Below are 25,293 nucleotides of genomic sequence, written 5' to 3'. Positions count from 1 at the left end.
TGAATTCCGTTTGGAGAATAAAGTGAAAATTTTGGGAATAAAGCTGAAATATTGAGATTAAATTCAAAATTTTTGAGCCTAGAGTAGCCTAGCACTAGCACTGTAGGCACGCCTTCTGTCGAGGGGCTAGTGAAATTTTGCTTTACTTCAATAACCAGAAAATTCTTTATCTTAGTCCATGTGCACAGAATTATAATGTGTACAGGCTATGAAGAGACTGCCGAAAATTGCATCTGTTCAGATGTAGGAACTGGTTTTTATTCTTTAAATTTCAACTTTATTCTTTAAAGACGACAAAAATTCGCTCTGTTTTCCGTGCTAAAGTGGTATGGAAAGTAGAATAATTATTTGTTCAAGATGCAGGCATGAAGACACAAACTGGGGCCAGACAGCAAAGTGACAGATTACGGTTACACACTTGAGCCCACCTTTTTCACTCAAGACTAAATAGTTCTGATGGTCCTGTAATAATATAATACATATATAATCCCAACATGGTTTGGCTGCACTCATTCCCTTTGAATTCAAAGATGATGTCAATCAGTCCTTAATGGTACTGAGTGATCATCTTTACCCAAGATTTGCACAATTCTTTCCTGCAGACAGGTGTTTTTTCTGAGAGAGAAAATACACCCATCCACGAGTCGTTGCCCACTGACACTGGTGTTATCCATTTGTTGTGGTCTACTCGGTCACCACATTTGAACCTAGTGAAGAATTGTGGTATACTTTGGAACAATATACTTCTGCATTCTTTTTTGGAGAATCTTTGTTAACCAAGTGACAAGCTTTGAATCTCTTCTCTGGATCATATTGTTACCCTGATTTAGATTAACAGACCTGGTACGTTTTAAACTTATTTGAACTGTGTGTGTACGTTCTGCAGACTCCCAAGTGCCTGTAGCCACAATAAATACAAAAGAACTTTTGAAGCTCTTTATTTAGGATAAGAGCTGGCATCATCTTTGAAACATGAATAGCTGATCTTGCTTCAGGCTTCTGGAGTTAAACAATAGTTTTTCCCCTTTAATACAAAACAAAGCTTATACAATATTTATCTGTGTTTGCCAATAAGCCCGTGGAGACATGTCTATGTAAACATGGCAAATATGACATTTCTGTCTTGTATCCAGAGTGCTGTTTGCATGGTGTACTTTGTGCTTTTATAGATGGGAGTGTCTGTCAGTGCTGTCTCTGTCTCTTTATTGTTGTTTGAAATTGCGTTCTGAAATGTACTGATGAAAAGGGTTTTCTACATAAATAGAATAATACTTGACAAGTGCTTTGATTCTTTGATTCAACATTAAAGCAAAACTTGAATTATTAGGTCAAATCAATATTGTGTTTCAGGCATTGTCAACAAAATTCCACAGATTTCTACAGAATTCTTTCTCAGAAATTTGACAGTTCACATCTTCAGTGATGTATTATCTTCGCCATTCTATATTCTTCCATCAAATACAACACGAACTCAGTAACCCTGCAAAGAGAGACCATGGATACAGTGACCATAACAGCAGTAGATAGAGACCATGACCTCAGTAATCAAAGATAAAGATTTCAGTGGCCGTTGTTGCACCGGCTGGGTGAGACGGTGAACTCATAAGACCAGGATGCCCCAGGCTTGGACCGCTAATTAAGTGACCATGCTGATAATATCCATAAACGGTGATTAATCACTCCACAGACAGACACTTCATCCTGCAATGGACAGAGCTGCTAGTGCTCCGCAGCCATTTAATCTGAACTACAATCCCAGGGTGCAACCCAATGACAACAGGCAACAAATACATTAACTGTCTGGGGGCAGTTTCATTGCAATGCTTCCTTAAGAAATGGAAACTGTAACCAGAATTTTCCATCAATGTTTTTTCCATTACATACGCTGTGCACAGACTCCCCCAGACTAACAGAGGGAGGTTGTTTTTCTCTGCGCTGAGCCAAATGCATTACATTTTTAATTCATGCCTGTCGAGCTACTAACTGCTATGGAGCACTGTGAAACTAAAGGAAATTGGTGACTCAATCTTCAGCGCAAATGACTGTGTTTATCTTCTTTAACTGCTGCCCACCTGTCACGCAAGATTTTGCCGACTGAATATGCTGGAGATCACCTGGATGATGGTAATGATGATTTAGTAAACAGATGTAATTGCTGATGTTAATGATGGATTGAATTTTTGTAATAACTTCGATTATTTTTTATCTATTTTTAAACTATTTTATAGTCTCCCAGAATTTGAATGCTCATCTGCCGTCCCATCATGCACCACACCACCCTGCGTGGCTGCCAGGCGCAGTTGGCACTGGCACCGTCAGTATTCAGTACCAGGGCGGGTACGTCACTACAGTGTAATGGGGCAAGAAACGGGGAAGCCTGGAAACTTAAAATTCTCAGTGTTTCAGTGTTTACTAAGACAGTAATTTAATTCCCCATCTCAAATGAAATCTGCACATTGGCCTCAGTGGGTGTCAATCTACATTATGCTAATTTTTCAGAGGGATGGAAAAGCTTTGGTTTGGTTTCAGGGTCTTGGATCGTTTGTTTCTGACAAACATGTTCATTGGCCCTTTGTTGCCCAGGTAATGTGGATTCCAGAACTCTGGGACTGTATTTTCATGCTCAGCAATTGCATCAGCCCACACAAAGAGGAATTCCTCTATAAACAAATTTACACAATTATGATTAATTTGCATAAATCAGAACCAACCATCAAACAGGTTCATTGTCTGATAAAGGATTTAGTGCATACCTTAATGGAGATTATAAAATATTCTGTGATTAGACCAGACAGTGGCAGTTATCACTAGATTACACAGACCAGAGATACATTTGAAGAAGCATTTCAGAATAATTGGATTTACATAAACCTCCATAAGCTGATTCAGGCTTCGATTGTGTAATCACAGAAACTCACTAATCACATCACCTCTCCAAGATAATTGAATCACAGAGATGTCCCCACAGCAGGTGCCTTCTCTTCCTGAGTTTGAAAATATCCAAATGAATCTCTCAGGAAGCACATCCTGTCTATCCCTGTGCTTAATTTGCCAATTAGAATAGTTTGCAATGAGGCAGACGGGCAGTTTTTCCCCTCATTAACAGTCCATAGCAGGCTCACCCCATTGATGCTGAAAGCTCAGATGGCCTTTTACAGAGTGCAAGCTTGTACAACAAGTGTACAGTCACAGCAGACCTTGGTCAAGTAGTTATTTGAAATACTTTAACACTCCAGATACTGGTAAATTTATGGAAGATCCTTGACAGTGCTGAGAATCCATTTTCACCAATATTCTGAAATGATTCTTTTGGTCAGTTATAGGTTTCATTAAAATGTTTGCAACGATTTTGGAGGAATGTTCTAAACTATTAAAGAGTTTGGGCATTTCAAATACGTATTTAACCCAGAACTACCAAGGGTAGAGGTAATCTCACCCACATGAACCAAAATGTTTCCACTCTCTGTGAGAGTGTATCCTCGGTTATCACAGAAAGAAAGGTACCAAAACATATTTTGAAACCTGTTCTCCAAAAGTATATATTTAACAAGAACAAACAGAATGAAATGCTGTATTCTGAAAAGGGATTGGCCGGCATTTTACCCACTACTAGCCAGGGGAGAAAAGGACTCACGCTGGTAAACAGCCAGACTTTCAACCCACGCTTCATACTTCACCAACAGAAACTTTTTAAAAAGGCCCCAGAAGAACTGACAGCATGGACCAGTTTTCAAATGCAGAAGAATTTAAATGTTTGTCTGTAAAGAAGCAGTTGCTTCCACAGACCTGAAATTTTGTTCAGGATGTAAGGATGCTTGTATGTCTGATGTCACGAGATGTCTGGAGCATCCACTGTATAGGAAGGAGAACAAAGATGAACACAAACAAAAGGTGTCCTTTCTATGGACATAAATAGTAGTTACTTTACCGTTGGTGATAAAACAGTAAATGAAAGCAATGCAGCAGACCAAACTGAAAACGTGTCATGACCGGGCTAACTTGTTCCTCCAGGAGTCTTGGCCAACTGGAGGGTTAAGTCAGCCGACGGAAAACAGTGAGTAACAGCTGGGATGATTACCAGTCATCCTCAGCAGGCTGCTGTCCTCGGTCCTGAAGGCTTCCAGACACCATGATGCATTCCAAAATGAAAACACTGATAGTTTGTTGCATCATTTCAAGGGATGCAATCACTAAAGGGGCTTTGATCACTAAAATTGTTTATCATTTATGTGTTGGAAAGGCAGCATCTGTGGGATGCAGATTCTGGCACAGACATAGCAAGCACAGTAGTGGGTCCCTGGCTGTAATTTCCTCTTGATTGAAATTTGGAGTCTTCGGGCGTGAAGATGTAGCAGTGGTTCAAAGATTGAAATTACCATGCATAATATGCCTTATGTGCTTCTGAAGGTGATATATAAATACACGTTCTGCATATAAGGCCATGGGTAGCATCCTCAGTGAGTGGAATGATGAAAATGTGGCATACATAGAATTATAACACCATTCTTATTGGATCTCTAGGAATTACGTTAATTATTACTCCAAAAATATTGCATAAGGACTGTAGCTTCCCAGATTTCTTGAAGATTGTAAAATATTTATTGAATTATTTGGCAGATTCTATTTTCCAGAGAGACATATTATGCAATTGTGGCAATAAATTAAATACACCTCACTGAACTGACTATAATATTGGTACACAGCATGGAACACAGTGAATAATGTACATTACTCTACAGGTATATTAGATTTGGCCCAAGAATTAGAGACATTGTGAGCCAAGGGAATTTCTGGATAGATTGGTTTTTAATGGGAAGATTGATCATGGGGGCATTGTCTACAGAGATTCTGTTGGCGGCAGGTGGCTCATTTCCACCTAGAGCGTAAACACTTTTGAAATGTCCAAGCGTGGAAGAGAGACACAGCCGAAGGTTCAGAGGCTGCTGATATGCACAATTGTTCAGGGGTGCGCAGTTTGATGTTGTGCTCTGGGCGGCTGAGGTTAAGCTAACACCAGGCTGTTGAATTTGGTGCCAGAGGTGGATCAGAAGCCAGTGAAACAAGCCAAGGGGAAACAAGGCATGACCACCTTTTTGGAGGGGAAAGGCAAACATCTCGGCAATATTTTAAGTTGCACCAGTAGGGAGGCTATCCAACTGAAAATATCAGCAGTCAAAGATCATTTTTGATTAATCGTCATTGACATTTTGAGCAACTGGACATTTCAAAACACATATTAATTTCCATGATCATTTAGCCCCAACATCTTAACAGATCTTAATCTCCAGACCATGATTTCCATAATAATTTAAATCCTGGCCTGCTGATCAAGCAGGCTAATATATGAAGATTGAATTGCTTCTCTAACACTACCCTCCTTGATTTCTGAAGTTCCATATCTGACAGTCAGCTCCACTAAAGCCTGGAAAGATCTGGAAAAAACTCTAATAGCAACTGAAAAGAAACACATAGGCTACATTCCAAAATAATGGTTAAAATGTGAATATAATATATTGCATTTTAGCAGGATAGCAGCTACTATAACCTTCACATTTGAAATTATTCACCCACTGTTATTCACATTCCTGGATTATCTGTTTTCAGTAGTCAGGCCTTTTCTGACTTCCTCATATTATACCCCACTATAGGGAAGAAGCATCTCCGGTCGGGCTAAATTAGTCTCTCTGCTGGGGATTCCAATAATATCCCATCTCTGCTGGAAGCTGGTGTGATGCGATTTCCATATAGTTGTCCCCGGGCCTAAATCTTCTCTTTAAGCCTGGGTATGATCTCGACAGTGTGCCAGTTAGGCAGGTTGCCACTCAATTCCTGGTACACAGGGATGCCAGGATATTTCTCACAGACTCAAAGTAAATAGGACCACTGTGTTCTGAGGTGGGTAAGGAATCATATTACAAATGGTTATGTAGTTTCCAGTAAACTATCTTTGTGCCATGTTTCACATTTAGAAGTGTTTTGTCTAATTTATTCCTGAGTTGTAACTTCTAAAAAAGCTATGTTAAGCAGAGAAATAATGAAAAGGGTGATGGGAGGAATGTTATCTTATCGGGGAATGAAAACGCAGAGAGGAGTCATTTTGTTTTTTATGCATCAGCCTTACTTAACCCCTCCTTAATATACCATGTAAGTTTTACTTCAGGAGGAACAAAGAAGGAAATATTCCAGGAATACCTGATATTCTCTTATTTTTATCATTAAATCAAGGACAAGGGCTCTTTCTCTTCCTCTCTTTCCACCTGTGAAACTTCTAGCTCTAGAATCTGACAGGCCCCCCTCTTCCTCCATCAAAGCATGTTTTTGCTTGTACCATTGGCCACTGGCATTTTAAGGGCTGCGGGATTCTGCCTTGTGCGTTGTGATGAAAGCAGGTAGGCAGGAGGCCTCTGGAGGCAGGCCGCTCTGAATGCCCCTCCCATGCTGATAGATGACAAGCGTCTAATGTCTGTGCTGTTATCACAAACATTAGATGATTGGAAGGAAGTTGAAACCTCAGACAGTTATATGCTTACAATGGCTCCTGTATTTAGTGACAGCAAAACCGTGAGGCGTGAGTAAGAGAATGATAGCATCTGGTGCTTGTAGTTTCCTATCCACAGGGAAACCACCGTGTATATGTCACCTTTCTGAAAGCCAAAAAGAGTGCATCGGCTTAATTATCTAGCAACTATCAATTTAATCTCACAATGTATTTTCATTGTAGCATTGTATTCTACCAAACGGCATATATGTGACACTGCATATGAATTTTCTCAGAATCTCAGGTCTGAAAGCTACAGTACTACGGTACTGACCATGTTTGCCTCAGTGTACGTGCAGTACAACGTGAATGACTGCATGCCAATGCAAAAATAGAGAAATAGACTAATACAGGCCTGCTCCTACTGTCATACTGAGTGCACTCTCCGGAAACATTTTTGTGTGCAGAAAAAAGGTCCCTGTGTGTGTGTGTGTGTGTACATGTGCATGCATGCATTTATGTGTGTCTGTGTACGCTGAACCCCCTCCAGATGGTGTGCATAATCAACTGAAACAAATGTAAAATTACTGTGCACACCACGGCTATTTCAGGTGTGCGCTTTACATCAGGAGAAGCCAACTGCACAGGGTGAAAAAAACAATCTAGGCTAGTAAACGTAGTAAGAAAAAAGAGTAATAATGTAAAAATAATAAACAGAAAAATAATCTTTGGAGCGTGTCCACATTTACAAATGTATGTGATTGACAAAAGCCACAATGGTTAAACATGGCTGATGCCAATTAAAATTAAACATCTATTTTGTTCTGTTCTATTCCAGATAATTACTAATTATGTAATTTTGATGAATAAATCCATTTAGTATAATATATCACACTGTAGTAAAACTGAATTCATTTTCAAATGAGAAAAATAAAATCTTACCATAAAATCATTAATTATGTGCAAACTATAGAAAATAGAACATTTATTACCGGTTCGTATACACCTTGTAATACCACTACAGATATCGCAGTCAAAGGTTCAGAGGCAAATTGTACATGCTGAGTAGAGGTACCGATAGAGGTAGATGCTTAGCCTCCGGTGATGTTTTAGAGCTTCCAAAATGCACCTACCTGAGAAAGAAACAACAGGGACCCATCAACCCTGCCTGTCTGCATCCTGTACACACTGATAAGCCATCTAACTACACAACCAGTGAATTAGAGTCAGTGGAATCTGGTTAGTCTCTGTGTGAATTGAATTAGAGCTCCCATTGTCAGACTAATCTCTTTTTTCCACATTATTAGTTAGAAGAGAACATAATTAGAATTATATTGCTTATTTGCTTAGCAGGCTTTCTTATCCAGTGTGACTTATAGTAGAGTAGGTTATATTTTACACACCATTCAATTAAACAGCTGGATTTTTCCTTACTGAAGCAGTTTCAGGTTTAGTACCATGTTAGAGGGCACAACAGCAGCTTTTCCTCCAATATTGCTGCTTTCACACTTGCCTGATTCTCTAAATAGGTGTGGCTTACGTGTCCTTGGAGCACCATTGCATCCAATCACAGTGGGAATGATTGTTCCCCACACACATTTCTTCAAATTATCTAGGGGAGGATGATGAAATATGAAGCATGAAAAATTGTTCCTTTTTACTCCTTCAGCCTTGTTGATTGGGCCTTGCGTTCCAAGGCTGCCTTTTGATTGCAAACAGACCTGGGTCAACTAATTATTGAAAATGCTTAAACTCTTCAGATGACAGTGAAATAAAAATAAAAAAACTACTGCAAATCCCTGAAAATGTTCAATGAATCATGTTACTTACCAAAATGTATAAACACATATGAAAGAATGCTTCACTATGAAGATTGGGGAAAATTGCTACTTAAAAAAAAAAAATTGTCACTAATCTGAAGCTACTGTGCTTTCTCTCTATAGTACTTTGAATAATTATTTCACCCAGATTTGTTTGCCTAAACAGGGCTCTGTTTTTCCTTGTCCATTCCTTTTAATTTTCTATTTACGTATGAGAAGTATAGGACTATATTCCAACTAGCTGCAACCCTTCTTACACAACCAAAGGGCATAAGGGCAAAGCAGCTCCTGTTAAACACTGATAACACAGCATTTTAAATGACCTAACTGTTAATTATGTTAATTTATGGTAATTACATTAAGAGCACAGTTGTCATGAAAAGGGAGGAATTAATGATAGTTCATTCTTTCTCCTTCACTGAAAGGATAGAGTAACTGTCTGTCTCACTGTACTTCAGCTTGATCTAACGGAGTCTGAACTAACCACCTGGAATTTAACGGCACAGTTCCAACCTTAACTGGATCTACCTAATCTAATTTTATTAAGGCTGTTTAATTCACATTTGGGCCATCAACACAACACAATGTAATTGTGTTTTCAACTGTAATCTGATTTTGTATTTCGTTTCAATATTTCATTTTATATTGTCATTTTATTCACCTTATGACGGGTCATCATTGAACTCAACACTTTCTTACACGGTAATGCATTCTTCTAATGCTGTCAGGCACATTGCTTTTTGGCTCAGAAAAGAACATCAGATAAATGTTCCAAATCCAAGACAGTTCATATTTTGTAGCAGGAATTAATCTGATTGCCATGGCGATAAGAGCTGCTGCAGAGGGCTATCTTCCAACTATCCTCAGGGCTCACAGTACAGATATGACATGTATAGTCTTTACACAGACATATATATTACATATATATATGTGAAAGAAGGAACTGGGTTTCTCAGTAGGGTTTGCGGTTTGCATATGGAATTTTGGTTTCTTATATCCTCATGTTGCCTCACACAACACCTTTGAACCCTGCCCAAATATTACCATAGGCAGACTCATCAGGTCATGTCCCAAGGGGTTCAGTCACACAGATTTAAGTGAGAAACAGGAAGACATGGAAACATTAATATTTTAAAATTCATTTTTGTTCCTGAGCTACTTTTATACAATTATTTTTGACCATCATGAATTCATGAATAATCATAATTAAATGAAATCACTTTTTGAATTTGTTGCCATGACATGTGATCTCTTCACTTCAATTCATCTAAACACCTGATGATGTTTTAGAGTGGATTGTACAGTAATCTATACAGAGATTACCAGAACAGCAACATATTAACTGAATAATGCCCAATGGCTAAATGTTTTTAAAAAGTGTTTGACTTATAAAATAAACACAAAATATACAGTAGATCTGTATTACTTTATAAAATGGTATTGATGGAAATATGTATTGCATTTTTTAAACTCATAGGCTCAAAACTTGTTTGTATTCCATTAAAAACCAGGAGATGAGTGCAAATAAACTCCAGGTGAGTACAGTTAGTCGTAGATGCATTTTGGAGTGTCATGAAAGAGACACAGGTTTTCGATCCCCCAATTTCTGCAGCGAATGGTTCCCGAGGGCAGCAATACTCCAGGAGATTTCAAGCCGTAATGAAAGGTGGGAGAGATTATATCCCGTTTTCCCCAGAGCGATGTCAGGGCCTGATGCAAACACAGCAGGACACCAGCAAGTAACACAGGAGCGAGCCTGACTCCGGCCCAACGGCATTAATCTCCTTCTCCATCCTAAATCATTTCCTGAAATGCTCTTCAGGCGCTTGGTCAGGCCGCCCGTCTACGCGGGTCCTTGAGTGAGGTGTTCCTGTGGTTTTGAATATGTGGCAGCTGACCCAGGGCAACTAATGAGAATCTGAGCCAGCCTTCAAGACCATTGCCATACCTGCGAGTGGGTCTAGCTTTAATGGTTCAAAAAATAAGGCTGCTCTTTGAATGATCCCCCTCTTTCTGCTCTGCCCCTGTGCACTCTTATGCCTCAGCCCAAATAGCCTTTATTAACATTCAGCCAGAGGCCTAGCACTTATATAGCCACACAGGGATGTCCGATAAACACACTCACAGCCTTTCACACAGAATTCTGTGAACGATTAAGGCTTCCTCCCTGGCCATTTTTAAAAATGCAACGATATTTTCTCGATCTCTCTCATGTTTGGTTTAGGGCAACAACCGTTAGCTGGGAAACATGGATACAATTAAAAACATACCCTCCTTTTTGTGGAAAATGTGTTCAAATCATGTGGTGCCTTACATAAAAAGTTCCCAAATTTTGGTTCGGACCCCACCAGCGGGTCATGAGAGTGACTGGGGTGGGTCTCAAGAGAAAATTACATGCAGCGAATATTTGCTTTCCATCATAATGCATCATATAATACATATACATATAAGACATATTAATCACTGCAGCCGCACCTAAATATACAATTTACAATTTTAGGTTGTGGCACCTAAAGATTTAATTCCATGCCTGAAAATGTGTGAGGATATCTTATATTTCACAACGGCTAGGGTCACAGCAAATGTGTTCACTCTGTAAGTGGGCTGTGGATTCAGAAAGTAGGATCTTCACACTGCCAGGAATTCCAGATGTTGGAATGAGGGGTATACTTTGGGGTTCGGAGATGCATTCATAAGGATATAGATATTCCTGGGAACTATGAGTAAACCTCCTGTTCCATCCTCATGCATTGGAAAAACAGATGAGGTCACATGTCAACGTCTGAAAATTTTCCCTGTGTGAAAATTGGCTCTGCCCTTTGCACTGTCTATATTCTCTAATTTTTAAGTGCAGGAACAGCATATTAAATTGTAACATTTTTTTTCTGTGAGAGGTGACAATTTAATTTACTCAGCCTGTTTATTTGCACTTTTACAAATTCACCCATTGAGTCAACACAGAAGAGGTGCTGACAGCCACTAATTTACATGCACTTATGGGGCATGGATAGATGGTCCTGTCAGAGACGAGAGCAGTTATCTTCGCTGGCATCTTGCAGGAAATGAAAAATGTCACAATCATAATTATCATAATTATCGGTTTGCTATGTCGCCTCCACTTTACCAAATAGCCAATATCACCCCAACCGACCCGAACCCTCCACGTGCTTGCCAGGATAGCATCCTAAACTTAGAAACACGGGGCTGTCAGCTTTGGCCCTGTATATACTTTAGATGACTAGACAGCAGTGCAATTTTATATGCCATATAGTATAGGAATTATGAATTACCTGTAGACATTACAGCCCTTTTTATTACTAGTTCTCCCATTTGGGAGATAGATAATCTTTTTTATGCACATTGTTTTTTCAATATAAACAAAAACTGCCACTAAAGATTTTGTATTTGTGTTAAAAATAACATTTCAGTACAGACACTTTCATGATACATTTATTCAGCATTTCTGTATTTGCCATTTAGATTAGAGATAAAACAGGATATGCAGAAGGAGGTGGAAGGAGAATTAAACAGGGAGCATATTGATGATTGAGGACACCAAAGAGGAAGGACCCCCTTGTATAGATGTACAGTGATGTCACAGAAGAAACCGGACCTGCATCATCTCTTCCTCCTGCTGCAGAACCATAATGATGTCATAGAAGAAAAATAACCAGTGTCACCTCTTTCCCACTGCTGCAGAACAATGGTGACATCATAGAAGAAACAGGAACGGTGTCTCCGCACTCCCCCGCTGCACAACCTTTGTACAGTATTCTTTGTGTCCTGCTCTCTTCAGAAATTAATAGTTTAGTGAAAGAACAGCAAGTACTAGATGGTCTGCAGACCATGGAGGGGTAGAAAGAGGGAGGGGTAGACAAGAGAAAGACAGATATGTACCAATTCCCTTGTCTTTTCAATTCCCTGCTGTACCAATTCCCTTTTCTGTGTGTGTGTGTGTGTGTGTGAGTGTGTGTGTACATGTGTGAGAGAGTGTGTGTGCACACACAGTTAAGTTAGCTTTGCTTTATCCCCATTAGCTCAGGATAGGAGTGTGGACAAGCTTTCCTAAAACATAGAGCTACTGGAGGCTTTCCTCTCTCACAGGAAAAATCTAAAGAAGTTCATTAAAATCCCCTGAACTATTCACATAATGACAACTTGGCACCAGAAAAAGATTGTATGCTGATCCCGAGACTGTAATTTTAGAGACATGCCGGCTTTCTGGATGACAGAACAATGTATTTCTTGGTGTATTGTGTACTGTGCTGTTATGATCTTTATCAGATTGTTCACAGGTGTAGGGGAAAGAATTTAGAGTTGCCTATATTCAGTTCCCTGAATATGACGCAGCAAATGCCAACATTGGTTTTGCAGTCCCCTTGTTTGTTTTTACAGTGTGTCACACAGTAATTTATCAATGGCAAATCAAATCTGTAGAATGTGTGGAAAATATGTGTCCGAGGGTATCCTGTACAGGAAGAGCTATTTTTGGCTAAAATACGTGATTTCCCAACTTATATGAGACTGCTGGCAACTTGGCTGTTGGCTGTTCTGTTATGAAGAGAGTGAGAGGTTTAAGGGAGAGGGAGGGTGGGAGAGAGAGAGAGAGAGAGAGAGAGAGAGAGCACATTAACCATGCGTCCTTGTGTGGGTCTGGAGTCCTGTTTGTCCATGCTTGTCTGTTTGGCTGAGGAGTGGAAGGAGAATGGTAAATTGTGGAGATTTCTCACTGTTCTCAGAGTCCCTGACTTGAAGGAGAAGAAAATAAAGAAACCACGGCTCTTTCTTTTTGTTGCGGGAGGAGATGTGGTGTGATTGATGCATAAGGGTAAGACAGGGGCAAGGATTTTGCTGTGATATAGTAATGCTCCACTGCAGGAGCAAGTTGTGAAGCGTAACAGAAAAATCAGATCCACCACTGTGTGTGAAAGACAGAGAGGAAGAGTAAAGAGAGAGAAAGAGTGTGTGTGCGTGTGTGTGTGTGTGTGTGTTACTATATGTCTCCCTAGGAGTGTGTACGTGTGTATTTTGTGAGATAGAGAGGAAGAGAGAAAGGGTGTGTGTGTGTCTGCTTGCGTGTTTGTCTGATTCATCCATTCCCGTCTGCATGGGAGCCCAGCACAGTGTGTGTCTGTGTGAGAAGGACACCTGACTGATCTGCACGTAACGTCTCTGCTTTCAAGAAGAAAACCTCCTGCCTTCTGCTCACAAGGATCTCCTGCCTGACTGCTGCCAAGTGCTGTCTAAGAAACCAAGGGATCAAACTTTCTTTTCTTTATTATTTTTCATCTTTGTTCAACAGAATCAACATTTTTGCAGCTGACAGTGTCAAGATACCGGTCTGTGAATGATGATGGATTTCCTTTCTGCCCACCAGGAATAAGGCAGGAAAAATCCAGAGAGCTGTGCTTTAAAGTTATTTTCCACAGATCGTCGCAGCTGCAGTACGATTCAGCGAGGCTCAAAGAGGAGATAATCAGCCGTGTGAGGTGCCCGTTCCCTGCGTGGGGATGGCAGCCCCTGCTGCGGGGCTGCAGAAGAGCCTGCGGGAATGAGCCAGCCCTGCGGCACAGGTGCTCTCCTCCCCAGGTAACCTGCTCCGGGGGCAGGTGTCAATAATGAACCTCCGCGTGAACGCTTCGGACCTGATCTCCTCATCCCCTGCAACTGCTACCCCGCTCCCCCTAACCCTGGACCGGTGGTCACCCCAGGGAATTCTGGGTAGGGGAGGAGGAAGAGGGGGAGGGGAGAATGTTTCCCTGGGGTGTAACAGCGCTTTGGGTGGGCCACAGGGGAACCTGTCACATGGGGCTGGGTACGATGAGGGGGCGGGCCTCCTGGGGGCATGGTGTGGCCCCGCCCTGGAGACGGACACGGCTGCCGACGGCGACGAGAAGCACTGGTGGGCGCTGCTCATCCTGGCGGTGATCGCGCTGACCGTTGCGGGAAACATCCTGGTCATCCTGGCCGTGTCGCTGGAGAAGAAGCTGCAGAACGCCACCAACTACTTCCTGATGTCGCTGGCCGTGACAGACATGCTGCTGGGCCTGCTCGTCATGCCTGTCTCCATGGTGACCATCCTTTATGGTGAGTGTCGCCATTTTACAGGATGGTCTGGGGTGCAGTACTGTCAGAGTGTTGTTGAAGGGGAGCTGAGGTAAGGGTTAGCTTTTGGCAGCATGTGTTCCGTGAGAGGGATGACTTGAGATGTTCAGAATGAAAGGTATTTAAAGATATAATGTAACTACACCAACTCTCCTGGGAAGGGAGGGGGGGGCTGTGTGTCATTTTTGTGAACCCGTATTACATGTGTGACCAATCCTGAGTTTTATCTTAATACAGGTTTGCCAGGTACAATTACTTGTACACACACATGTACACATCACATTTTATTTGGCATACAATAAGTGTATACTGAAGGCCATTGAAACAACTACAGAACACAGGTACGACAAGGTACAATTCCCATTAAGCATCAGTTAGTTATCCATCAAGTCAAGACTGGTACACTGGCAGGCATCACACATGCACACACAGTGGAGAGAAAAAGAGAGCTGAGCTTTGTCTCCTTTTTTGTGATGCTGACTGATTGTGTTTCCCAGTGACAAGTTACATCCTCTGTTCAGGAGCAGACATCAACCCTCTCTCTGTGTTTTCTCTCTTTTTCATTGCTGATTGGTGAGCCATGTACATTGGCAAAATTTGCATTAAAATAAACAGGTTGTGTTAGAAATGGCCTTGGGATGTTGGAATGTGAACTGAAAGGTTGCGGTTAGTGGCTGTCTTAAACAGTCAGCACACATTTTAATGACATAATATTTATGTACACAATCATTGGTGGACGCGCAGCATTGTCATTGATGAAAATATTGAAAAACATTTAAGTTTTAATCCACCATTGTAAAATGGTGTATTATTATCCATTAACTAAATTCCTGGAGGTACTTGTGTGCACAGAGACAGCTGCTTAGATTCATCCTTCAGTTGTCCTTAAGTCTCATCTCTATGCCTGGTTCTACACCAGAACCTTTCCCTGCACATACTCAGTTGGCCAGTCTATCAGCTACCAAAATGAAAGAAAAAAATTGCATTGAAAGAATTCAAAATGCTTGCATGGAATTTAATCTCTATTTTCGGTCAATCAAAGATTTCATTTTGCATTGCACCATTTAAAATCAGGTTGCCACGCAATGATTCACAGTGGGTATTTGCCAGAGGGAATATTACAAAAAAAATGTATGAGAAAAACAAAATGAAATCCCCTACTCCTTAAAAGGCAGCCAAGCTGAACTCCTGGAGTACAGCAGAATATACAGAATAGCTCATTAAACACTGAAACATTTGCCGAAAAATTGGCAGTTCTTTTAAGGGCGATGGGGTGACTCAGATTCTCTGTGCATCATTTACTATGATTTTTCTGCGGTGAAATGCAAACCTGCTGGAGAATGTAAAAACACCTTATTTTCTCTGAGCTGTCTGACAGATCCGCACGATAAAACTGAGAAATGTGGACATCTGTCTCTGCGGTTCCGATTAGTGTAAACAGAAACCACAGCAGGGAGGTCTGTGTGTGTGTGTGTGTGCCTGTGTGAGCGTGCGCGCATGTGTGTATGTGTGTGGCCTGTTGCATTCTTTTTACACATTATTCACACATCTCTTCACAAACAGATAATGGTAGAAGCACTTGTGCATATTCCATATACATACTGATTTCATTCTATGCCAGAATGTATGACACCACAAATCTTTTCTTCTCAAATGAGCAGCGATACTTCTTGGTGCTCAGAACAAACCAGGGGTTCCTGACGCAGGCATGGATGCGTCAATACGATGCTTATTTTTAAAACCAGGTGGTTTTCAAACTCATTCCAGGGTCCTCCAGCAAACAGTTGGTGTCATTCTGAAAATAGGTGCAACCTCTGAATAGTAATAAGCTTCTTCTTAGACCCTTTTTATGCCTATTGAAGAACATACCTGTTGGGACTACATTATTTCTGAAATGTTTTCATGCCAAGAATAGACATTCCCACATATTTACCCAACACCAAAGTGCAAACAACCAGGCTGCTCTCCAAGCACACTGGGAGCAGCCAGTCATTCAGCAGGAGCAGCAGCTCATGTAGGGTCTGAGGCAGGGATAAGCACAGGGTAACCAGCAGGGGGCAGCACCATCACCAAATTTTACTCACACGTTAGTGTGCATCACATTACATTACATTACATTACATTATAGGCATTTAGCTGACGCTCTTATCCAGAGCGACTTACAACAGTGTAACCAAACTCAGGATCAAGTCCACTTAAGTCCATTGAACAACATGCGGATAAAAAGCCTTTACTATGATCACAACGGAAGACTCCTCAGTGTCACTCCAACAGTCCTCCCATTCACGTTACCAAGCACATGAATATTTAAATCACACTCAAAAACTCATACTACTGTAATATATCTATAAACATTTTACAGTTGCTGCTCAGATAAATATTCCATCACACGGGATAAACTGTACCCTGAAAAATTAATTGAGATGAGGGCGTTCTTCAGGAAATCTAATCCAGCTCAATTGCCATTTGATCCCATTTTAATGTTGCCATCACAGAAATGATATTGTGATTAATATTCTGAATGAGAGATGAATATTTTGTTGAGGGTAAATCTGGCCTCTGGACCAGTCAATATACGCTCTTTCACGCATACGGAAAGGCCATTTCTCATCTAAATGGTTTGTTTGTTTGTTTGTTTGTTTGTTTATTTAGATCCCCATTAGCTACTGTATTGTAACAGTAGCTACTCTTCCTGTGGTCCCCATAAATCTTTTAACAATACTTCAATACAGAAAAACAGAACACATTTTGTATCTCATCTCGGTATCATATCTAGACATAAAGTTCACAGAGCAGCACAAAGTTCTGTGCTCCACAGTGAAAAAGCCATAAGCATTGCTTTACAATGTCTACATTTCTCTTTCTAACTGTATTATTTAACTGTGTATTTTCATATCCACAACTTCTTCCAGCAGACGAACTGCAGCCTGGTACTCGAACACTACCACTGTCAGATATTTCTGATATTAGGTGATCTCTCATCTTTTTCAAATCCCTTTGTACAAGTAGGATTAACTGAAATCTTATGTGCGCAATTGTTACACTCTACTCACCTGAAATATGGTTCATTTGCTGCACAGTGTCTTCAATTTTTGAAAGCTATAAAACCACTCTCTCATCAGTATCACCATCTGATACGGAATCATTTATGGTGGTCTTATTTGATGAAGTAGAGCAGCACTGTTCTCTTAGATAAAGCATAGTTTGCTGCTATCATATCTCCTGAACCCTTGTTTGGGGAGGGGTGGTAGGATTGTGTATTTATTGCTTTGTCTTCTCCATCACTGTCTCTCACACACAGTCTGTTTGTCTCACACATTCTCTTCCTTTTCATCTCTCTCTCTTTCTCTCTCTCTCTCTCTCTCTTTCAGGAACAGCTTGCAGAGTTGTTCCGTTAATACCTGTTTGATGTAGGCGGTGACTAATTTCTGCAAGTTGAAAAGCGGAGCGGTTTCTCTCAGATGATGCAGTTGCTTTTGGAGGCGCTGCTTACGCCTAGATAAGCCCTCCGGAATTAGCACATGGAATTAAGAGTCATAAACAATATTTATATAGTAGTTTGTCAGCAGTGCAAGATAAGAGCTCTGCAGCAAGGGAGGAAATGAAAACACTTCAATGTCATGTGAGATAAATAAGGCTCTCGCTGCCAGATGCAAGCTGAGCCCCCTCTGGCTGCAGCTTCGAGCCTCAGCTGTGTCACTTTGAACCTCAGCTGTGTCACTGGTAGGACCACCAGTTTGTCTCCACCATGTGACCTGCAGGGATTTAGACTCTGCAGTGGATGTGGCGATTAGAAGCTTGTTTTAGCAGCACTTCTCAGGGATGATATTATCAAAATATTATATTACATGACAGGAATTTATTTAAGATAATAATATAAAAATAAAACTCTAGTCAACTCATTTAAATATTTATATGGCTTTATACTGGTCAATATGATTATAATTCGTTCAGTTTCTTTCCCCCCACTTAAAAATTAAGATACAACACTTAATTTTTCAGTTTTCATGAAAGAAAGTGAATACTTTCTTTGTACTTTCTTTATACTTTCATTTGAAATAAGCTATGTGATCCACAACTGAGTTAATATGAGTCTGTTGTGCTCTCTCAGCCTAAAATTACTTTCACTGTGTGTCTGTGATGTATGAAAGCCAAACAGCCCAGGGTTGAAATGGAAGTCCTAGTGATTTCCTTGACTGGTCTCTCCTGGTAACGAGTGTGATGTGACTTCCTGTCCTGCAGGATATACCTGGCCCCTGCCCGCCACACTCTGCCCCATCTGGATCTATCTGGACGTGCTGTTCTCCACGGCGTCCATCATGCACCTGTGCGCCATCTCCCTGGACCGCTACATCGCCATCCGCAACCCCATTCAGCACAGCCGCTTCAACTCCCAAACCAAGGCCTTCCTCAAGATCATGGCGGTCTGGACCATCTCTGCAGGTGAGGGCGGAGCCGGCTATTTTGACATCATCAGTGTGAGACCATATCCTTGGGAATGAGCAGTAGAACTCTGGGATTTGGAGTCAACGTAGCCGCTTGCTTCGCTAAAGTTTCAGAAACCAATATGGCACCCAGAGAATTGGATCATGTCAATTTCCCATTGGCCCATGTCTGGGCCTGAAATAATAAAACTGCAATAATATTTTTTTTAAACTTCATAAAGTCAACCATCCCTTAAGGCATGGAAGCAAGCCATCACTTCCACTTATTTCAGAGAAGCAAGCCAATTTCTAAGTATGGCTGTCATCATTCATAGAAAAGGGACCCCTTTATTTTAATGCCAAGATGGGGGTATAAACTTAACATCTCCCAAGACCCTGCAAAATGGGCACCAGGCTGGTGAGTGAGTGGCATGAGAAATTGCAGTGCTCATAATTGCAGTTGCATCTGCTGTTCTTACCGCATCACAATTACAGTCATTTTCTCATAATGATGGGTCTGGCTGCTCGGACTGGTGTCGTGAAAACCTTCCAGATCTTTCCTTGCGTAAGGGGGAGGCAACAGAGAGCTGGATATATAAGGCATATTGAATTACTGAAGCAGGACAATTACGCCTCTGTGGATTGATTTGTGACGGAACCAAGCATTGTGGGTCCCTTGGTTTCACGCATTTCATTGATGCATCCAACCTTTGATCTCTCTCCCTCTGACTAATTTCTTGATCTCTCTCCCTCTGACTAATTTCTTTCTCTCTCGTTCCCTTACTCTCTCTCTTCAAGCTGCACAGATGCCGCTATATTTTTCTAACTGTCCCTTTGGGTTTCCTTTGCTTGTGCTGTATTAGGAGGGTATTATAAGGATTAGAACTGGACAACAGATTTAGTTTCTGATGGACAGCATTGTAATGTGCAATCTGCATGAGTTTAAGTGCAAGTGGGTTATAGATGGGGCTATTGGAAGGATGTGAAAGAAGGGATCTTGTGTGTTTGCGCTATAAAAACGTGAGTGGTGTGAGCTCACTGTGTGTAAATGTTTTATGTTTGTTTTTGTATGTTTCATGTGTTCTTCTGCACTTATTTGGTTATTCCTTTTGAGGTAAGCTAGATGACCCCCTCAATTGTTTAGCAAAAGTTAAATAAAGAGCATTTTAAAGTCTTTCTTTCCCCCTGTCTCTCTTTCTCTCTCTCACTCACCCACATGCTTTCTCTAGCACTCACCCTCTCTCTCTCACGCTTATTCTCTTATTCACTCTCTATCTGTCCCTCCCAATAATGTAAGGAAATTTCAATAAATGGTGCTTTAATGAGATTAAGAGAAATAATAGTCCATAATAGTCATAAACAATATGAATTATAACATTAATTTGAATCTAACTGTTTTATTTAACATAGAACCATGCATATTTACACATAATAATAATTACTGCATTAAAGTTTTTGGTAGTCAGTCAGTATTCCTCAGATAGTGACAGAATATTAATATGTACTGTGCTGCAATTGGAGCTGTTGGTCCTTCTCCGAATAGGATTTGCAGTTTTTCGTCCTTTGTCAAGGAAGAGAAGCTCTTCATAATTATAGATGATTTATTCAATAATTTATAACAATTTATAAATTTAAATGTCTTAAATTAATTAACTGATTAATTAATTAAGACATTAAATTAATCTCTCTCCCCGAAACCCCTCCATCTCTCCACACTGTCCCTTTTCATCCCTGCAGGCGTTTCCATGCCGATTCCGGTCTTCGGCCTCAAGGACACATCCAAGGTGTTTAAGGAGAGCAGCTGCCTGCTGACAGATGACAGCTTCGTTCTGATTGGTTCCTTCGTGGCCTTCTTCATTCCCCTCACCATCATGGTGGTGACGTACTTCCTGACCATCAGCGCCCTGCAGACAGAGGCCACGCTGTGCCTGGACCAGCTCGTACCCAGGCCCCGCTGGGCCACACCTCTCAGCATCCTGCCCCCGAGCTCGCTGTCCTCCGAGAAGCTTGTCGGACGATTGGTGAGCGGGCGGGGCCGCGAGCAGGAGGCGGGGCATCCCTTCGGCCGCAGGGCCATGCAGTCAATCAGCAACGAGCAGAAGGCCTCCAAGGTCCTGGGCGTGGTCTTCTTCCTGTTTGTGGTCATGTGGTGCCCGTTCTTCGTCACTAACGTGCTGGCGGTGGTGTGCAAGAGCACCTGCGACGCGGACGTCATGGAGGGCCTGCTCAACGTCTTCGTTTGGGTGGGGTACCTGTCCTCCGCCATCAACCCGCTGGTCTACACCCTCTTCAACAAGACCTACCGCTCGGCCTTCTCCCGCTACGTACGCTGCCGCTACAGGGAGGAGAAAAAGCCCCTGCAGCTCATCCTGGTCAACACCATCCCCCCGCTGGCCTACAGCTCCACCCAGCTGCCTCTGGGTCTCAGCGCCCCCCTCAGGAACGGAGGCTGCGGGGCGGAGGGACACGCCAGATCCATGGTGACTCTGAGGACAAATGCGCCAGAGTCCAGAGGAAGATGGAGCGGTGAGGAGAATATCAGTCATGTGTGAACGTGTGTTTGGTTTTTTTTTTAACGTTTATTTACTGTGTTTTACAGGGGCAATGCACAACTATCAGTGTTTCAGATTTATTTACTGTAGTGTCACATGCAACTAAAGAGGTCACTTTCATCAATCAGATCTGGGTTACAGACTGAAATCCTTTAACCATTTGGACACCAGTAAAATTCCTGTAGACTACAGAATAGAAGCATCCATTTTTCCACAATATTCAGAACAAAATTCTTGTTTTTATTAAACTTTCATATGTGTTGGTTATTTTCTGACAATTGCTTGGTCGGGGGCCGTTGTTTTTATATATTTGTACTGCACATATCTATGTATGTGTTTATTTTGTTCTATTTAATTAATTTATATTGTATTGTGCATATCTACGTATTCCATGTGCCTTTATATCATTTTCTTTCAAAACGTACATATGAAAGAGACACACCAGTCTTATTTTTCACATTTTAGGCTCCTTCAAACAGTTATACTCTGAAATACTGGGCGCTAGAGCAGTACTGTGATAGAGCAGCAGATCTGTAGGGTGGACAGTAGCTTCACATAGCTGGCCTACAACTATCCACTATAAGCCGGGTAAATAGGGAAATAATGTGGTCAGTCAAACATTTCACACTTCCTGAAACAACCTTCTGCCCAATCATGACCCGTGTCTAAGCTGGCGAGTCCCTGGTGTTCCAGTCACTCGCTGCTCCCAGGAGTTAGCGAGAATCCTGAGATCTCTGAGGCCAAGCGGACAGGCCTAGGGCAGCAGAGGGAGGCTAGGAAGCTGAGCGATGTGGGGGTGTTTGAGCAGGTGGATAAAGTCTCTTACCTGAGGAAACCTAGAGGAGCCAGGTGGGTGGACAGTGAGCCACGGGCTGAGGTCTAATCACGTGTGTTTGTAAAACCAGCGTGAAAGCGTCTCAGCATCGCAACCTTTAGCAGAGAGCTTTGAAATTGTCCGAGCGAAATGCCAGGGACACCAGCTGCTGGCCGGGGCGACGGGCGACTCGGGTAATCACAAGGGGAAGTGACTCATTATAGGGAGGTGAGGGTGGCGTGAGTAGGGTGGGGGGGTGGGGGGGGTGTTCCCTATCCTCTGACCTCTCAGGATCATCAGTCTTACACTCGCCTGCAATAGCCTTTCATCTTTTACCTGCTATTTCAATTAAGCCCCCCCTCTTTTTTAATCCATAAATATTTTATATGCCACAGTCTTCAACATTAATAATTTATTCACTGTCATTATCCACAGTATTTTTAGACATTAATTGCACATTAGAACAGGAAGTGGTAACCGGATAACTGCACCAAATGTCAGCACAGGTCCTACACTAAGCTACAACGTTTATTTCTGAAATTGTGAATATTTAAAATGAGTCATGTGTCTTTTTTAAATAGAAAAACCAATCAAAGTTTAACTTATTGAGTTGCTGCAATGAGAAAGCCTTTTAGGAAAAAGAACGTTTTGCACATTGTCAAGTAAAATATTATTGACATATTGTCAAGTAATTTCATGTTGGACCACTGTATTGAAAGCTTTTTCCATCCACCTTACAGATCAGACTGAGGTCAGTTTAATTTAGGGTGTGAGGCAGACCTGAAGAGGCCTGCTTTTCCCCTAAAGAAAGGATATTCTCCTTCTTAAATCCCACTTGCAAACATCTCCAAAGGTTTGGGGCACGTTCATACGAAAACTATTTGGCTTTGAACACTACCGTCCTTCTCAAGGATTTTCAGCTTTTTTCAACAGTACTTGAAATACATGGACAGACGAGACACAGGGGTAGTCAGAAGTGTTATATTTTAGAACTGGTTTCACACTTCACACCATCCCCAATCAGCAGTTGTAGCAACAGCAACCGGACGCTCAGTCCAGCACTGCTTCAGTTCATAAGAAGCAATGTTTTTCTCATCCTGATCCAAGCTCTGACTTCCCAAGAATTAGAATAATCAGACTATTAGCAGTGAGCAGCAGCAATGTGAATATTAACGGATACCACATCTAAAAACCTGGCTCTACAACTCGAGGATCTTTCTTCTGCAGCAGTGTTCACAGCTTGTAAATATGTCTTTGTAGTGTATAGTTCCAGATATGCTGTGGGAACATGACCGCAGAATATTGAATTATGGTTATCTAGTGTTCAAATGTTTTGGCCAGGCATAGTCACTATCTTATGAGGAGCTGCAGATGAAACAAAAGCGGGTTTGTACATCAGTAGCAGAGTCCTGACGTACACAGGGAGAGGGTAATTACAGAACAGGTGGTTCTGCTCTCCCGTCACACTTAAATCCTCAATTTAATTCCTCTATTATCTGTTTGGCTTTCATCATTTCCACATTTATGTTCTGGCTATTCAGGCAACAAAATAAAATAGCAAGCAAGATAGACATTTTCAGGATGAAATGTTTTGTTTTCATCATTTCCCATTTTTTGCCAACTCGACTGAAATTAGTTCCATTTTAAATTCTTGGCAATGAACATAATTTGAGGCTTGTAACAAATATCTGGACTCAACCTAAAAACAAAAGCTGAGAAGAGGGTAATGTGCAACAGAACGGCACATCTTACTGCTGTATCAACTAGCTAACTTAGCTCAGTTGCACTGAACATTTCCTCATATACTCAATACGTTTGGATTCTGTATGCAGCTCAATGAGATTGCCGCCCTACAACAACTCAATCCTCTGCCTCTGTAGACCACAGGTGTGGCATCTGATCTAAGCAGGGCCCGTGTGTGGAGCTTTTATTCTCTCACAGCACTACAGCACCTGATTCCACTAATGAATTAATCATGAGGTTCTATCAAGGACTTGATGAGTTGAATCAGGTGTTTCAGCGCTGGGCTGGAAGAGATCCCTGCTCTCACACCAGTCCTTTTCTGATACATTGGCACCCTTTTGGCCTTCGCACTTGATGTTTACCTGCTAATGAGAGCCTATCTGAGCAATTGAGATAGTTGATTACACAGATGCACCTGCTTGCCTAGGCTTGACATGGTTGCTGACTTTTAGGTTAAATAAAAACCAGCAGAATTGGTGGCTGGTAGTGATCAGGGCTGCAAGGCCTTGTGTTAATTAAGTCAAACTATCATTCAACCCTTTAACTTAATAACTGTGGGATTTGTTGCCCAAAAGCTTGGGCTAAAGAGTACGGCAGACTGATGCCATTTATCTTTACAGAAGCAATGAGCACAAGCTCTGACTGCAGGTTTAATTCCCAGGTAGGATACTGCCATTGTACCCTTGAGGGAGGTGCTTTACCTGAATTGCTCCAGTAACTATTCAGTTGTCTAAATCAGTGTTTTTCAACCCTGGTCCTGGGGACCCATTGCCCTGCATTGTTTTAGATCAGTGGTGTCAAACTCGTGCCATGGAGGGCCGTGTGTATGCAGGTTTTCATTCCAACCAATTAATGCTGCCTTAATTGAGTCCAATTAATTCAGCATGTGCTGTTTAGCTGCAGTTGAGTAATTAATTCAAAACATTTTTACTTAAAACTGCGGGTCCCAGTTGTGCACAAATCCTGCATCCCATATTTCAGAAGTAATTAACAATTATATAATCAAGATACTGCCATGCCTGAGGAGGACCTGAATCCTGCATAACACAGGCCCTTCATGTCACCTGGTTTGACACGCATGTTTTAGATGTTTCCCTGCTCCAACTTCAAATGAATGGGTCGTCATCAAGCCTGATAACTACCCATTCATTTGAATCAGGTGTGTTGGAGCAGGGAGACATCTAAAACATGCAGGGCAATGGGTCCCCAGGACCAGGGTTGAAAAACACTGGTCTAAATGGATTATATAAAAATGTAAGCAGTGTGAATTGCTCCAAATAAAAGTGTAAATGTAAAATGACAAGTGGCTCATCTTGTCTCTGTCTCCTGAATATTTCACGGTGAGGCAAATAACTGT

At 41.5% G+C, this 25,293-nt stretch overlaps 1 protein-coding gene across 1 annotated transcript; it reads left to right on the top strand.

Moving 5' to 3' along the window:
• Positions 1 to 12,962: 12,962 nt before the first annotated feature.
• On the top strand, positions 12,963 to 24,719 carry LOC135241062 (5-hydroxytryptamine receptor 2A-like). Its single transcript, XM_064311168.1, has 3 exons — positions 12,963 to 14,385; positions 18,646 to 18,846; positions 20,565 to 24,719. The coding sequence occupies exons 1-3, from the start codon at positions 13,917 to 13,919 to the stop codon at positions 21,377 to 21,379; spliced, it is 1,485 nt and encodes a 494-aa protein (XP_064167238.1). The 5' UTR covers positions 12,963 to 13,916; the 3' UTR covers positions 21,380 to 24,719.
• The last annotated feature ends 574 nt before the right edge of the window (positions 24,720 to 25,293 follow it).

Source organism: Anguilla rostrata, chromosome 15 (genome assembly GCF_018555375.3).
Source record: "Anguilla rostrata isolate EN2019 chromosome 15, ASM1855537v3, whole genome shotgun sequence".
Taxonomy (NCBI): Eukaryota; Metazoa; Chordata; class Actinopteri; order Anguilliformes; family Anguillidae; genus Anguilla; species Anguilla rostrata.
This window is presented reverse-complemented; position numbering and strand designations above follow the sequence as displayed.